Source organism: Varanus komodoensis, unplaced genomic scaffold, assembly GCF_004798865.1.
Source record: "Varanus komodoensis strain SLA01 unplaced genomic scaffold, ASM479886v1 scaffold38, whole genome shotgun sequence".
In the NCBI taxonomy this organism is placed as follows: domain Eukaryota; kingdom Metazoa; phylum Chordata; class Lepidosauria; order Squamata; family Varanidae; genus Varanus; species Varanus komodoensis.
In genome coordinates, this window is record NW_025335909.1 from 599,561 (window position 1) to 616,173 (window position 16,613).

The following is a 16,613-nucleotide window of genomic DNA, read 5'->3' on the forward strand; positions in this document are numbered from 1 at the left end:
ATCAGCTCAAGTTGCAACAACCCAGGTTCAGGATAGCTAACGGGAAACGTTTCCCCACTCCTGTCAGAGGGAAATGCAACAGTGGAACCAGCTGCCTGGAGAGGTGCTGGGCTCTCCCTCACTAGAGACAGTCAAGGGGAAACTGGGCGGCCCTCTGAGTGGGATGGTGTAAACTGGTGTCCTGCAACAGCAGCGGCTGGACCTGATGGCCTTCGTGGCCCCTTCCAGCTCGACCATTCTGCGATTCTTTGCTTGTGGAAACTGATGGGGGAAACTGCCTGCTCTGCACAGCAAGAGTGTCTGGCAGCATTGTGCTCGTCTGTTTCTCTGTTGCTTTTCGCTCTGCCGGTATCTTGCTCATGCCTCATTGGATGCAGCAGCCTAGCCTCTCTCTCGGCATGTTAGAGTTTTATCCTGAGCAGAGACAGCCTGGGAGGGGGCTCCTCCATTCTCTCGTTGCTTCTCCCACCCGTGCTCACGCATTCAGCAGTGGGACGGGTGGCTGCCCACCTCAAGAGCCTTCAGTGCTTCGCCTGCGTCTCCTGCGTGCCTTTTGATACCACACCAGAGCCCGTACCCATCCTTGTCATCCCAGCAACAGAACAACTGGTTCATGGTTCTTGCACCTCTTCGGATGTCATTTATGTCTAAAAAATTTCATAAGTGAAAACCAGGGGAAGTACCTTGGTGTAAATCTTAACCCCCCCCCCCGCCCCGCCAGTGCAAGTAACAAGCATGGAAACATGCCCAGCTTTGGGTGAAGCATTGAATGCTTCTTTCAAAGTGGATATCGAAGTGTTTTGCTTTGTTTTTGTACAGAGTTTGGGACCAGAGAGTAGAGAGGACGGATGAGAAGGGATGGAAAGGCTTATGGTTGGAGCTGAATTAACAGGGCCAGTGTGTTCTGCTCTGGATTTTCATTCTTCACCTTTGCCAGGGTCCTGGTTGGATGCCGAGTGTTAAGACGGGGGGCCTTACCACAGTGCGAAGAGGGAAGCAAATTGGCCTTCCTCCACAGACCAGGTGACATGAGTTTGCTCCCTCCGTGGAAGTGACTAGAGATCAGACTCTCGGCAAATTGCAAGCAGTAACCTGTTCAGGAGTAAACTGGCTGATTGGGATGCAGTGGGAGGCACGGTTTTGGCTTGTGCTGCAGTTTTTATTTCCCCGCTCCCTGCTGTGACTGTATTCTGTTCAGGGTTTTTAAAGCTCTGTCTGTTAATGGCGGAATTATTGTTTCTTTGGTGTTCTGTCAGTTAAGTTGCTTTCTAATGATTGTCAGTTTCGTTTCATTTCGCTTATTAAAATTTTTTTGTGGCCCAACAGCCAAAGTGCTCTGGGCAATTACAAGAGATCAAAACCCTTAGAAATACAGTGTTGTGCATAGCGTAAAAACGGTTTAGCTGCAGACATATAAACAGTGTGCAGAGAGAGAGAGAATATCCCAGCACCTGCCTGATCAGAAAGCTTATCACATGCTGCCAACTTCCTCAGAGTAGTGGATGGTCTGTCTTAACAGTGTTGTCATCTGGCAGACCTGGCTGCACAGCATATTCTGCAGTGGCAGGGGCCACCCCTGAACAGCCCCTCCCCCCCCGTTGCTATTTTCCAAGTTGCTTTGGAGGCCCATTGATTTTGTTCCATATTGGCAAACAGATCCGGCTTCACGGTTGGAATGGCCCTTTGTGTGATGCCTTCAAGCAAGGCTATTTATTTATTTATCGATTTATATCCTGCCTTTTTCCTACAAAGGGCTCAAGGCAGCTTGCATCCTTCTCCTCCTCCATCTTACTCCCACAACAACAATCCTGTGAGGTAGGTTGGGCTGAGAGTCTGTGACTGGCCCAGAGTCACCCAGTTGGCTCCATGGCTGAGCGGGGACTCGAACCCAGATCCTCTGAGTCCCAGTCTCACATTCTTAACCACTACACGACACTGGCTCTCCACGTTGCGCCCAGCCTGTCTGCCACCTGTATTCCTACAAATACCTTAAGGGGCAAGTCTGTACTGGTTAGGGAAGGCTCCCCTTAGTGGCTGAAGATGCCACAGGCTTCAACCACATGGATACTTTTAGATGAATTAAAGGCAATGGATTGGTTTAAAAAAAACCCAGGGTACATACATCTAGGGTACCCTTAGCATGCTTGCCAAGATTGGGCTTCAGAGTTTGGGCACAATAGCAAAGACAGACAGACAGACAGACAGACAGACATTCTTCTGCCTCAAAGGAAAATTTGGTCCCTTGGACCAGGCAGGAAAATCACTCCATGCAGTGGATTTATTATGTTTCTCCAGCACCCATTAGCCACTGGCTGTGCAGAGATTAATCAGGCGGTACTACGCGCAACATAAGCCCAGTCCAACCTCAGCCATATACACAGGCTTCTCCTCCTGACCCCCGCAAACACCCGGGAGCTGTTAGCAGACAAGAAGGAGGGGCGTGGGGTCCCCAAGTTCCACTAATTGTGCTGGTGGACCAGCACCAGCCTGCTGAGTAAAGTCATGAACCAGAAGTGCGACCAGGGGGCCTCCTTATGCATTTTCTCCATCGTTCATCCATACCGCTAACTCTGCAACCGGACTTTCTTCTGTCGCGGAATCTAACGCATGGAGCTTCCAGGCACGTCCCACCCAAGCACTGCCTGGACCCAGCCCTGTGCGACTTCAGCATGTTTGGTGCATCGAATGCCTTGGACCTGTGCCTTAGTGGAGGGCGTCCTCCCGTTTCCAGAGCCGTGGACTTCAGCCTTTCAACTTGGCGTTTAGAAGTGCATTTGTTGGCGATGGGAGGCCGAGGACATGTAGCCGGCTTTGTCTTCCTTTCCCCTTCCTTTTGAGGGCAGTTGTGTTAATGCCTCTCTGGGATTTGTCATCCTTTAATTGTGCATCGACGTGTTGGCCGAGGGCCAGCGCTGTGGCATGTGTCTAATGCAAATGCGGCATTCCTGTAGGGCTGGTATCCAGTGGATTGCCCGACTGTGCGCTTCAGCTCCCTCTTTCCACTATATCCATTTTAATAGCTCTGTTTATAACTCAAAAGCTTGCATGCACCGACCACAGGCTCGGTCTCGGAGAGGAAACGCTGCCTTGACCTCTTTTGCATCCCTTTAAAAAAAAAAACACCACATTTTGAACAGATCTCTTTGCTGGAGTTCGGCCAAGCTAATTAAGTGTGGAAGCGTTGGAAGGCCCGGTGTGCGTATTAAAGGCTTCCTCGGAGGCCCTGCATCGTGCGTGCCAAGAGTGCGGGACTGGGACTCGGGCGGTCTGGGGTCTAGTCCGCATTTGGCCATAGAGACAACTGGGTAACTTTGGGCCATTCACAGGCTCTCATCCCCACAACAATAACCCTGTGAGGAAGGCTAAGATTGAGAGCAATAGGAGGAGAATAATATAAGCCCCTTTGAGTTCACAAGAAAAAGCGGGATAGAAATCTAATAAATAAATAAATGCATCCTGCCGGCAAGTAGCACAACCCAGTGGTACAGCCAGGTGGTTGACTGGGACCTGGAAGCCCCATCTTAGTTTGCCCTCACTGATTGCCAGTTTGGTTCTGGATCAAAACTAAAGCATTGGTTTCAAGCTATCAGGCTCCACATGGCTCAGGAGCCCAATCCCTCAAGGAAGAAGCATCTTGTATGAAGCTACCCAGTTCCTGGAGCATTTCTTTGTGTGCCTCTGGAGAGACAGGCTCAGCAGGTATCCATCCAGGAGCAGCCTTTTCTGTCTTAACCCCATGTTGCTGGAACGTGCTTCTAGAGGAAGCTCACCTGGCACCAATCCTGCCGTTCATATTTCCCCTGGCATTTGGCTGTTCGCTGTGGCCCAGTTGTTTTGGGCTGGTGTTCATTCTTAAAGGGATGTTGCTGCATGTTTGCGGGCAAACACTCTTCTTATTGTATTTCTATTCCTATGAGTATTCTCCTATTCATGTGCTAAGCCTTGCCCTTCAAGCTGGGTGGGGTTGTCCCACCTTTCCAGCCAGCCAGGAAAGGAAAGGGCAGAAGAGCTGATTATGCAGAAGGAAGATTTCTGCATTCCTGCACGGCTGTGGAGAACAAGGGCTGAGCAGCACGTCCAGAAAGGGACAGGCCAGTTTCCTCGACAGCCTTCTCCCGTGGCCCTCCCCATAACGCCCGTTCACCTTGCAGCCTTCTCAGCAAGCTCTTTCAAGGTGCAGCCCCCTGGGTTTGAGGCTCGTTAGCCATGCAAGTCGTCCATATTGTTATGCCAGGACTTCTTGCACCCCGCTGTGCTGTAGCCACAACAGTGTCCCTCTAGGGAAGGGGCAGGCAGTCTGGAAGATACAATGGTCCTGCGTTCCATTGCAAAACGTTGGTTTGATTCTCCGGGTCCTGAATTACCTCTTAGAACCCTTGGCTTGCACAGCTCTGCAAATGTGATTCCTCTGTACTGCACCTTGACGTTGGCATTTCACTGTCTGTGACAGTGGCGCTGGGTTCCCTTTGGGATCATGACCTCATTTTGCACGCTGGGGCTCCAGAGGCAGCCCAGAAACCCAGCTGGCTCATCAGTCTTGGATTAGGTCAGCCTCTGTCAAGCCAGGTTCCCTCCAGGTGGTTTAGAGTGCAAACCCCATTGTCTCTGAACAGGGAGAGCTTTGGAAGTGGGGACGTTTAGAAGAAGGAGGGCGAGGGGGAGATGGAGATGGAACAGGCTGTCTGAGGCTGAAGGGAGCTGTAGCCTCAAACACTGGAGGGCCCCGATTTAAAGGAGGCTGTGTTAAGTTGTGCAGCCAGTCTGTTTGGGAATTGGATGCTTCCACTCTCGGTCAAGCCCCGTTTATGGCCCATATCCCTGGCAAATCGCTGACCCAGGTTTTTCATGCATGGCGATATTCGTACTTGTCTACAGGCACTATCAGTGGCAGTAACACGAATGACATTGCTCTGGAAGAAGCTTAGTTCTGAGCTACGTGCGAGGAGTCCAGCTAAAATTGCATCCTGTTTGTGCACAACGCACACCCCTTCTGTTGTGCAAACGATTGCACATTTCATTTCTGCAAGCAGGTATAGGCTGCTCGTGGAACCAAAGCACCTGGCAGAGACCTGCTAGTGCATTTGGAGCTTGAGGAATGACGCTGCTGGATGCGGCCCGGCGAACAGATTTCTTGAGCAGGGAGCTGCCTGGCTGAGATGGGCACCCCTAGCGCCTTCCGAAATATTCACTCCACGTCGACTTCTTGCACATTCGGTTATTGAGATTGAAATGGATTGAACGGGCTTCGTCCCTGCTTGATGGGCTCCATATACTCATCCCTGTGAAGGTGCAGTGTTTGTTTTATTGTGGCACTAACGTTAAATGAGCAAAACTGACTGGCACTTGTGTTAGCAGATGTATTTGTTCCCCTGAGTCAATACTTTCTAGAAGCACCTTTGGCAGCACTTCCACCTGTGAGCACTTGGGCTTTGCTGCTCACAAAGTGTTTTGTCAGCAGGCCAAAAAGTCCCATTTCAATTGCATCAGGCCAGAGAACCTTCTCCCGCATGTTTTCTGTGTCTCCCGCATGACTTTTTTTGCAAGTTCTACACCAGCTTTCACAGGGGCTTGTTTCAGCCACTCTTCCGTGCTTTGTTCTCCCAACTCAGCTTCAGATCTCCCCAGCTCCATCAGAAGTTTCGGCTGCTCTCTTGGATGCTTCTCTGAGCAATGCCCAGCCACTGGGGTTGGGTTGGTGCCGTCTCCATGCGGAGTCACAATTGAGACATAGAATCACAGAGGTAGAGGGAGCCAAACCGAAGCTCAATCCAGACAAGACGGAGGTCCTGTTGGTTGGTGGATCGGGCTTCGGGGAGGGTGAATTGAACCTAGTCCTGAATGGGGTTGCACTCCCTCTTAGGGACAAGGTCCGCAGCCTGGGAGTGCTCCTCGACCCAGAGCTTTCACTGGAAGCTCAGGTGACAGCGGTGGCGAGGAGCGCTTTCCTTCAGCTTCAGCTGATTAATCAGCTGCGCCCCTACCTGGAGTACGACTGCCTCGCGACAGTGACACATGCATTGGTGACTTCCCGCCTTGACTTCTGTAACGTGCTCTACGTGGGGCTGCCCTTGAAGACGGTCCGGATACTTCAACTGGTTCAAAATAGAGCTGCCAGGCTGCTGACGGGGACTGGGCGTTATGTTCACATGACTCCAGTCCTCCGTCAGCTTCACTGGCTTCCCATTGAAGTCCGGGCCCAATTCAAGGTGTTGGTGATGACCTATAAAGCCCTAAACGGCTTGGGACCTGGTTACCTGAAGGAGCGCTTACGTCCATATATGCCCGCCCGCCCCTTGAGATCAGCAGCAGAGGCCCTTCTCCGGGAACCCTCCGTGAAGGAAATTAGGAGGGTAAGTACTCAGAGGAGGGCTTTCTCTGCGGTGGCGCCCAATCTATGGAATGCGCTCCCCAGAGAGGTCCGCCTGGCGCCGTCGTTATTTGTTTTTTGGTGCCAGGCGAAGACCTTTTTATTCAAACATCATTTTAACTGTTAATAGTATTTATTAATTTTATTTTTGGCCAGGGCGACTTATTTTATATTGTTAACTTGTTTTATATTGTTAATTTATAGTATTTTAATCGATTTATTTGTAAGCCGCCCCGAGGCTTCGGCGAATGGGGCGGCATAGAAATTTTCTAAACAAAGAAGAGGGCCATCGGGACCAACCCCCTGCTCAGGGCAGCTCTCCCAGACTCAAGCCGCCCCTCGCAGAGGGCTGCCCAGCTGCCTCTTGAATGCCTCCAGTGCGGGAGGGAGGGAGAGCCGAGCGCAGCCGCCCTACTCCTCATTCCCGTTGTCGCACTGCTCTAACAATCAGGAAGTTCTTCCTGGTCTCCAGCCGGAATCAGGCTTCCTGTAACCTGAGCCCGTGTCCTGCACTCTGGGAGGATCGAGGAGAAATCCTGGCCTTGCATATTCTTTCTGTTTTGTAATGACAGATTTAACGGTGCTCCAGGGGATGGTCATAAATTGGGATTTCATGTTTTCTAACCTGGCCCTGACTGCTGCTGCTGCTTCACAGCGTGTGTCCCAGGGTTGCTCCGAGAGCCGCTTGATCATTATGGTGCGGCTGGTCTAGATAGGAGCTCCAGCAAATGCCGGGCCTTCCGGAAACGGGGACTTCGCACCAGAGATCGTGGCACCGGCGCTGCACACAGAGGCCTCCGTTCCACTCCTCACGGTGCCTGTGGGGCTTCTGGAGGCTGCGCGTTGCCCCGGAGCTGGCTGGGCATGTCGGAGCAAAAGGGGGCAGGCTCTGTCTGCAACCCACAAGCCCCAGTCTGTTTTTGTCGACTTAACTCGTGGGGCACGGTGAAAATATTTTGCACCTTCGCGGTGTTGCATTTCATGTGTGCCTCGAATGGTCTCAGTGCCGATGCAGTCCATTTCTGTGCCGAGGTGTAACCGGCTGTGGAAGAGTCGGGTGACAGGAAAGGAATCCTTTTGCGAGGCGCTGGATGTAAACCTGTGTGCGTGGGTGCAACAAGGTTTTGCTCTGTTTTCCTTCCATGCCCTTAACCTTGCATTCGGACAGTCAGTGTTGATGAATGGCTTCTGAGTCACAGGCCTCACGTCAAGCTAAGAGGCGCGCTTGGCAGCACAGGCCACTACAAGACTGAAGGGCTGTTGTGTCGCAATCTTCTGCGCTGCATTTACATCCTGCCTCTTTTTCCTTGCCTGGTTCTCTGCGCCATTTTTATCGCATCAGGCTGAGAGTGAAGGACTGGCCCGACATCTCCCCATTAGCTCCGTGAGCAAGAGTGGTCTAGATCCCCCGTCTCCGAGGTCCCCAGTCCAGCACCCTGACCACCACGTCACACTCGCATGAGACCCCCTGAGTATGCAGACACGTGTGCGTTTCGAGCTGAAAAATGGGCTTAAACAAGAGCACGGACTGCCCACCAGAAGGCTTTCAACCCCAGAGAACTCATAAAGGCAGGGGGCACCCACTGGTCCAAAACATCTGGAGGGCACCAGGCTGGGGAAGCCTGATCGGAAGAACAGAAGTCAGCGGACTGGTGCATCTAGTAACATTTTCTGTGGTTGCGAAGCCTTGGGGGAATGTTAGGAACTGTTCCTTGTCTTTGCCTCTGGCATCTTTACCCAGGTATAGTCCCTAGAGGGGACGATGAATGATTGTTTTCCAGACTAGCTGAAGCCCTGAACAAGAGCACCCTGTAGAAGCTGGAAATAAATCGGCAACAGTCTCTTTCCAGGCGTAATGCCTTTGGTCATCCCTGCAGGGCATGACGTGTGCATGTGGCTCGTGACTGGCTCAGGTCGGTCAGTGAACACTCTGGCTGGCAAGGTTGTGAGCCTAGTTGTACTTGCCCCAAGGCCAACAGATTAGCCATCACTTGCCACACCGACCTGTTTTGCATGGCATAGCAACGGATTGTGGGTTTGTAGCCACGATCGGCTGAATCAAGGCAGCTTCCTGTAGGCTGGCGTTTCTTCTTCAAACAAGGCACCCTGACAACCCATGGGCCACTGCAGAGTTTTTGCTCATGGTGGTTGTCATGCCATCTAAACCCAGACAGCTGATCCCACTGTAAGTCAAGGGAAGTGGAGAGCGAAGTGCAAAGCAAGAGTGGAAAATACCTTTGCCGGTCTTAACAATCTTGCTTTGCTGCCGGTGGTGCAGCCCCTCCAAGGGACCCACCTGACACACTGGGGGAGGTGTCACTGGTAGGAGTCAGTCTCCTAGTGGGTTTACCTTTTTCTTTACTTTCCCCTGTCTGCTGTCAACAGGTGAGTTGTGAAGGGAATTGGTGGGATTTCACTCACCACCCTTAAAGTTTCCTTTTTAAAAAGTAAGAAAAGGAGATTCCTGTGATTAGTTTTACAATTGGCAGTAGAATTGCAGCGGTGGGGGAATTTGGGTGCTGTTCGTTACTGGGTGAGCAGGATCCGCCCGGGTCTGCTTCCCTCTGGGTAGATGGCATGGATGGAGAAGGAGGCTCGTCACCCCTCTGCTCTTCTTGCCTCCCCTGACCGGTTTTTCTCTTCCCTTCAGGTGATAAAGCGAACAGGGAAAGGAAGAGAAGGTGGAGATGGAACTGTCAAACCATGCCAAACAACTGCTGCTGCAGCTGAACCAGCAACGAGCCAAAGGTTTCCTCTGTGATGTGATCATCGTCGTAGAAAATGCCCTTTTCCGTGCCCATAAGAATATCCTGGCAGCCAGTAGCATGTATTTCAAATCCCTCGTCCTGCACGACAACCTGATCAACTTAGATACTGACATGGTCAACCCTACTGTGTTCCGGCAGATCTTGGACTTTATTTATACTGGCAAGCTCTTAATGACCGACCAGCCTGGGGAACAGAACTTTAATGCTCTCCTCACCGCCGCAAGCTACCTCCAACTCCCCGACTTAGCCGCCCTTTGCCGGAAGAAGCTGAAACGCAACGGGAGGTCCTTCGCTGGCAGGGCCGGCGGCACCCCCAGTGTGGGGAGACCCCCTCGGAGTCAAAGACTTTCCACCACTTCGGTCATCACGCGTTATTCAGGGTCCACCGAGGGGATGAAGGGCTCTCACTCCAAGGAGATGCCAAAGGGAAAGATCTCGGACGACGAGCTCTTCCTCAGCAGCTCCAACCAAGAGAATCCGCACGCCTTGAGCAGGGGAATCAGCAAGAACGGAGGCGATGGGAGCAGTGGCAGTGGGGACCAGGAACTGGGCCTCGACCTGTCCAAGAAGAGCCCCTCGCTCCCCCCCGCTGCCTCCCAGGACGACGCGCAGCGCAGCGAAAGCCAGCGTGGTTCCCCCCGACCTGCCTCAGCCCCCACAGCCAACAGTGCCTCATCCTTCGAAGAGTCCGCCGCCGGAGCGCCCCCAAACCTGGCCGACAACTGTGAACCCATGGAAATGGACCTGGGCGAGGACCGGCAGCCGCTCCCGGAGGGCAACCAGCGGAAGAGCCTGCGCCATTCGTCCCGCAAGAAGGAGTGGATCAAGAAGGACAGTGCCTTCGACCGGAAGGAGGGCGGCGGCAAAGGCGGCGAGGAGAGCGAGGGGCTGCCCAACGGGATCCCGGTGGGCCCCTTGTGCAAGTCGGCGGAGCGGGGCCTAGGCCTGGGTGCCTACGGGTCGGAGCTGCCCTTTCCCTGCAAAGAGGACGTGGAGAACGGGAAGGAGAACAGCGACGAGAGCGGGCAGAGCGAGAGCGAGAGCGGCGGGCACACGAGTGCCAACTACGTCTACCGGCAGGAAGGCTACGAGCCGGTGGCCTTTGGGGACAACCTGTACGTTTGCATCCCGTGCGGGAAGGGCTTCCCCAGCTCCGAGCAGCTGAACGCCCATGTGGAGAAACATACTGAGGAGGACCTCTACATCAAGGAGGAAGGGACATACGACGAGAAGGAGGAAGAGGCCGAGGATCTGTCCAACCCCAACCAGCCCTACACCACAGAATCCCGGCCCTTCAAGTGCTCCGTGTGCGAGAAGAGCTACAAAGATCCGGCCACCCTCCGGCAGCACGAGAAGACTCACTGGCTGACGCGGCCGTTCCCTTGCAACATCTGCGGCAAGATGTTCACGCAGCGGGGCACCATGACGCGGCACATGCGCAGCCACCTGGGCCTCAAGCCCTTCGCGTGCGAGGAGTGCGGGATGCGCTTCACCCGGCAGTACCGGCTGACGGAACACATGCGCGTCCACTCAGGGGAGAAGCCCTACGAATGTCAGCTCTGCGGCGGGAAGTTCACCCAGCAGCGTAACCTCATCAGCCACCTGCGAATGCATACCTCTCCCACATAAAACCAAAGACACTGCAAGAAGGTCTGAGCCCCCCGGCCATAGAGATAACCTTTCCCCAGACCTGCTGCTTTAAAAACAAAACGGAAAAGGAAAGAAACGAAACGAAAAACGAAGGGCCGTTCCCTTCCCTGTTCAGTCATGGGGGAGTCGCTCAACCAAACAGAGCTTTATTTCTTTCTCTTCCCCCTCCCTCTCCCCTTCCCCCCCTCCACCAAATATACAAAGAAAAAAGCACCCCCCTTTAAGCTGCTCCCCCCTCCCCATGTTTGCGTTTTCCTGCTGTCCAGGCATAGTGCGCCCTGCCAGTGTCCTGCTAGCTTGAGGGGAAAGGTCTGTGAGCCCAGGTAGCCGGGGACAGAGAGAGGAAGGGAGAGAAGGTTTTCCCCCCCAGCTGATGCTTTTTGGAAACCTGGCCCCCTCTTTGAGCCTGAAAGGAGGGGCCTGGTCACTTCCCCCCTCTCTCTTTGCTTTCTTAGCACTTTGGACTCGTAATTACAAAGCGCAGTCCCGGTGTGATGCCCATTGCGCTCGTTGACCTTGGCTGATCCAAATGAGCCCACAGCTTATCAGCGGGCGCTCGTCTCCCCAGGAGCCCCCGTGCAGTTTTTGCTTTGGGTTTTGCTTTGTTTTCTCCTTTTGGTAGTCCTTCCAAGACTCCTCCCTCAGAAAAGGACAGATGCCATGGCCATTGGCTGAAGCAGAGAAGAGTTTTCTCGGTGGCATGATCCATGCACGGGCTTCTCCGCAAGTTGTAAGAGGAATGGTATCAGCCGGAACGTGGCGTTCCCCAGTCTGCCCACCTTTTCCGTGGCGGAGCGTGTCCATTTTAATGTTGGCACAGCAAACACGTACCTCTTCTCCTCTAACCTCATCACCCCCCCTCCTCTCAACCTCTTTAGCCTTATCCATGACTGAATGGGGGCTGGGTGCCCCCTGGGGAATTTCTTTCACATGAGCAGGGGTCATTTTTGTTGTTTTCCCTACTAATTTTGTATGAATATTCTTTGCTTAGAGGTACTTGTTTTATTAAGAGAGAAACAAACCGTTGTTAACGTTTATGTCATTGTTGGAACTGGAAGGTCTGAGGTAAACTGTATGGAGCAGGTGGGAAGTAGGCAAGATTTAGGCTGGGATTGCTACAAGTTCCTTTAGGTACTTTTTTCTATTATTATTATTTTGTGCGTGCATGCGTGCGTCGGTGTGTGTGCGTGCGTGCATATGCGTGTTTAGTTTTTTTCTCCCTCACTAAAGAACGGGTCAGAATGGATAGCCCTGTTCCCTTTGCTACCTCTTGAATTCATGAGAACAATAAGATGGTTAGTGAAATATTAGGTGTGGCGTTTTGTTCTCCCTTGTCCTTTCCCACCGCAAAATTGTAAGTAAGTGTACAAAGTAGAGATTAAATTAAAAGTTAAGGGATTTTTTTTTTACCACCTTGTCCTTCCATCAAGAAGTCAGCTAAAATAATTATACAAAAAAACTTGGCCAAAGACAATAGGTATATTATAACCAGGCAGGCCCGAGTGAATAGCGCTTGTAGGGGTTACTGGTTTTCACCAAATTACTGATTTTGTTTTTCTCTATCCGTGAGGAAACTTGTTTTTTTAATGAGCTTTTGGGCTCTTTCCAGCCTCGTTTATTGAACCTGGATGCTGTGGGTGGAAAATGTCTCTTCCCCGTGGCTTTCCCAGTGCATCTGGGTTAGCACAGAACCATCCGACGGGTGAGAGACCGACCTAGCCGGCGACAAGTCGCTGAAGTCCAGAGTGCAATATACACATGGGGGAAGCCCAACCAAAGTGTTTCATATCCTCCCTTTTTTTTAGGGGTTGTGGGTGTGCGGTTTTCTGCTTTTATTGTCGTTGTTGTTGTTTGTTGTTATTATTAAGGAAATCTTAACACGTGCACACAAGTTGGAAAAATGGAAGAGAGACCATTCTCACAGCATCCGTAGAAGACATCACGGCCAACAGCTGCTATAGGTTAGGAGAAGAGGAGCAGGCTTCCACCTGCCATTTTGTGGCCCCTCGTCTTGGTTGGCGTGAACTTTTGTGCAAAGTGATGGCTTCCCCCCCACACACACACCACACACACTTATTCGGGTGGACTGCGGTGGTAAAAATGTTGCAGTCCCTTTAGAACCCTGTCTAAATTGAGTAAGGTTTACATGTTTTTTTCCTCTTTAACTTCCTTGTTCAAAACCATTGTTCTTTTTATGATGCTGATTAATATTAATATTAATATTATTATTATTATTGGTAGGGTTTACCAAAGCCCTGTGTCTTCTTTTTTTCTTAAGAAAAAGAAAAAGAAAAAAAACTTTTTTGTCTTTTTATGTTTAGACCAAAAAAAAAAAAAAAAGGTGAGCATGTTCGAATAAAAGATGAGCTTTCTTTTCTTCTTTTTCTTCTCCCTCCCACGCCTTTAAATGCCCCCCCCCCCATTAAGAGAGTGACTAATCTGTAAAAGTATTCTGGGTCACTTTGAATGGATCAAAGACATCTTGTGTCCAGAGCATCATGTATGCAGGTTAAACCTATCCGTGTTGAACTTGGACGTGGGACAGGAAATGCAGTTTGCTTTCCCCTCCATCATCCTACAGAGCTGTGCCCCACTCATCCCTGGGGGCTGCTTGATAACTCCATCTACCCCCCCCCCGTTATTCAAGTGCCACAATTTCACTTTCGCTCGATGTTGTGGGTCACTAACAGAGCACTAATGTGAAAAGAAATCCCTCGCACTCTCATCTTATCAAATGATGCTTTCTCCTTCTTTTTTTAAATATCATTGCCTGCTTTATGGGGGGCGGGGTAATGAAGCAAAGTAAATGCCCCCGGTGAACCTTCACCTGGACAGTGCCATACAATTTGCATGGCGTTCCCAAGTCATGGAGAGCTTCGCTGAAGCTCACTCCGTGCCTGCCCTGCCCCAGCCGGTGCGAGGACGTTCTTGCTGGCGGTGGAGCTTAGAACAGCATGATGGACGGATGGGTTAGTGGACTGTGGTGTCTGGGTTGGATCCCCCAAATGCCTCCTGCGTGGCCCCTATTGAGCTTGGTTCAACAAGGAGGCAGGAGCAGAGCTGCACTGCACCACCAGCCCCAGTGAATTGCAGGCGATCCAGTAGCAACCCGCTGGGTTTTGTGTTCTCCTTGCCAGAAGAGGCCCTCAACCTAGCAACCATGCTGTGATATTTTGGGGTTGAATCCCCTCCATGAGCAGCTTCTGCTCAGGGGCACAGCTGTAAAATTTTTATTTCAGACCCACGTAAACCAGCAGGCTTTGGTTTGTTCCCCACCCTACTGCTCACCTCTCAAATATCCAGACCTTTCCTGACTCTTGAGATGCCTTGGAGCAAAAGACCTGAGCCAGTAATCTGGTGTTTGAAGTCACGAATTGATATCACTCTGCCTTATTCCTACCTCGCCGCCCGCCCCCCTCCAAAGGAAAAGAGGAAGCAGAACAATGCATGGCCTCCTTCCACCACCACAACCCCAAGCCCCAACACCACCAGACACTTCCTGTCGCAGTTACAGAGCGACAGCAATGCTTGCCATTCCATAGTTTCTGTGACGTTCCCCCGCCACACTTCCCCGTCTCCTTCCAACTGGTGTTGACCACAATAAGCGGTAGTGTGACCAAGCTGAAGAGCTGGTAGAAGAGATCCGTGTAAGGTGTGAGAGTAGACCTTTTGCTGAGCCAAGGTAGCAGGTGACTTCCAAGTGGTAGTGTAGAGGTGCGCTCCCACACGTCGAGTTGCGTGTTAGTAGCATCCAGCCATTTACTTCCTGGTGGCGAAAGGGTGCCAAAACTTTTGTCCTGGAAAGTTATGTGAAACCGCATCCTTGTATGCTTGTATTCCCATCGGAATAAGTTGCTGCTTGGTAAAATGTCCATCTTTAGTTATCCAAAGAGGAGCCCAAAAATGTAGTGAGTGCAAAGAGCAAACTATACCTCGATCCTTCCGAATTTTATTAGATTTCAATAGTTGTGTGTGGTGCGGGTGGGTAGAAACATTAGGGTTGGTTTGGAGTTTGTGTTGTTCTGGTTTGAAGTTTTGGAATCTTGAAGTTTCCGGACCCATTTGTGTTGGGGTTGCTTTTCTTTTTATTATAATTAATATTATAATTATTATTAAAGGGGCCTCCTTTTATTTTTATTTCTCCCCTCAGCACTTAAACAATACGACAAAAAGTCTGTGTACAGCGCGAGTATTGTACAAAAATGAAAAAAAGTTTCTCCCTTTTCTTTTTCTCTTTTTTGCAAAAGTAGGTGTGTAGAGTTGTGTTCCATATACCGAATTATGACTTCTTTCCAAATTTTGACAATAATAATGGAAAACCTAATAATACTCAAAAACTTCAGGGACTGTTCAGGACTCATTTAGAGGGTCCAGACACTCAACTGCATTTAGACGACATAGTATTGTATCAAACATTTTCTGTATTTTAATGAAAAAGCAAAACACTAGTTTCATATTTAAGATTTTAAGAATTCTAGGGTTGGGGTGGGGAGGGAATAACTTCTGTTTGTTTGGTTTGGTTTGGTTGTTTTGTCTTTTTTTTTAGTTACAAAAAGAGCCTCCCGAGGACTTTTTTTTTTCCAAAATAAGAATACTGAGGCCTGGCAGCTTAACTAAATGCTTTAGTCAGTTTAGATCAAGAATGTTTTCGGAGTAACAGGAGAGGATAATAAAGTAGGGGGAAAAGTTGTATTAAAAAGATAGCTCATACCCAAATTCACAAAAACTATTTTTTAAACCAAAGCACATTTGAATGAGTATGGAACCTCACTTGGCTCAGAAAAAATACTAATATATTTATCTCATTGTTTACATAAACTTTTACAGTTACAGACCTCAACAGATCTAGGGGCCAGTCAAAATTAATCTTTGCTTTTTCCATTGGTTTAGCTGTCAAAAAGGCTAGAGCAAATGATTTGTGTTTTTCTTATTTAAAAACAATCACCACCTCTTCAGTAGGAACTAATGGATATTCCTGCGCATGGTTAGCGTGCATCAGGCATTGGCCACAGGTGTGGACAACCTGTGGGTTCTCTAGAAGCTGGATTCTCCACTCTGAGCAGCCCCAACCAGCATGGCCAAAGGACAGGGCGATGGGAGTTAAATCGTCCAACCTCTGGAAGACCACAGGTCGTCCTCCCCTCCAGAAGGGGAATAGGTATTTTATAATCCTCAGTGGTTAATACCGTGTGAGTAGAACTGAGATTTTCATTCAGGAAGTTTATAGACAGAATCGTGTCAAGAAAGGTTGAGGAATTCATGAGGATGGGCTTCCATCTGTTAACACGACATGGTATGGAAAGGAGTGGCACGCCCTTTATGGTGAACTTGATGTGACACTGTATTGAAGGGTGTTGTGAGATAGTGGGAGAAGATTAGGAGAGCAGAGTGATCTTTCCTTCAACAATCAGGGATTGGACAGGGAGGATGGGAGTGGAAGATGGTGGAGAAACCCAACATGACACCATTCTTGGAGGCAAGAAGACAAGGCCCTTCACTTTGGCCATAATACCTGGGCGTCATTCTTCTCTCTAACCCCTGCTAATGGGGGAATTGCCAAAAATAAAACCCCTTTTAATCCAGCCTTGGGCTACTCTGAGCAGCCACACAAAGTTTGCAGGAGACACCAAAGAGCTTCTGACAAGTAGGGCTATCTTGGGCATTAGCTTCAGAAAAGTCACGGGCCTCACAGCTGGCCCACCATGCTATCCCAAAATGTCCACAGGTGTTAAAGGGCTTGCGCAACAAATCAAGACTGGGCTTGGAAAGTCTGTGAGGGCTAGTTTCTATGTGGGAGGTGCCCCCACCCCCAAGTTTGGGGCCATGGG

At 50.4% G+C, this 16,613-nt stretch overlaps 1 protein-coding gene across 12 annotated transcripts in view; it reads left to right on the plus strand.

The window, feature by feature from the left end:
- The window catches only part of HIC2 (HIC ZBTB transcriptional repressor 2), a 110,063-nt gene extending 95,161 nt beyond the window's left edge, over positions 1-14,902 (plus strand). For all 12 annotated transcript variants that reach the window (XM_044440782.1, XM_044440772.1, XM_044440773.1 and 9 more), the window contains one exon: positions 9,018-14,902. In XM_044440782.1, coding sequence (XP_044296717.1) covers positions 9,055-10,764 — 1,710 coding nt within the window. In that variant the 5' untranslated portion in view covers positions 9,018-9,054 and the 3' untranslated portion in view covers positions 10,765-14,902. The remainder of the gene's footprint in view (positions 1-9,017) is intronic.
- The last annotated feature ends 1,711 nt before the right edge of the window (positions 14,903-16,613 follow it).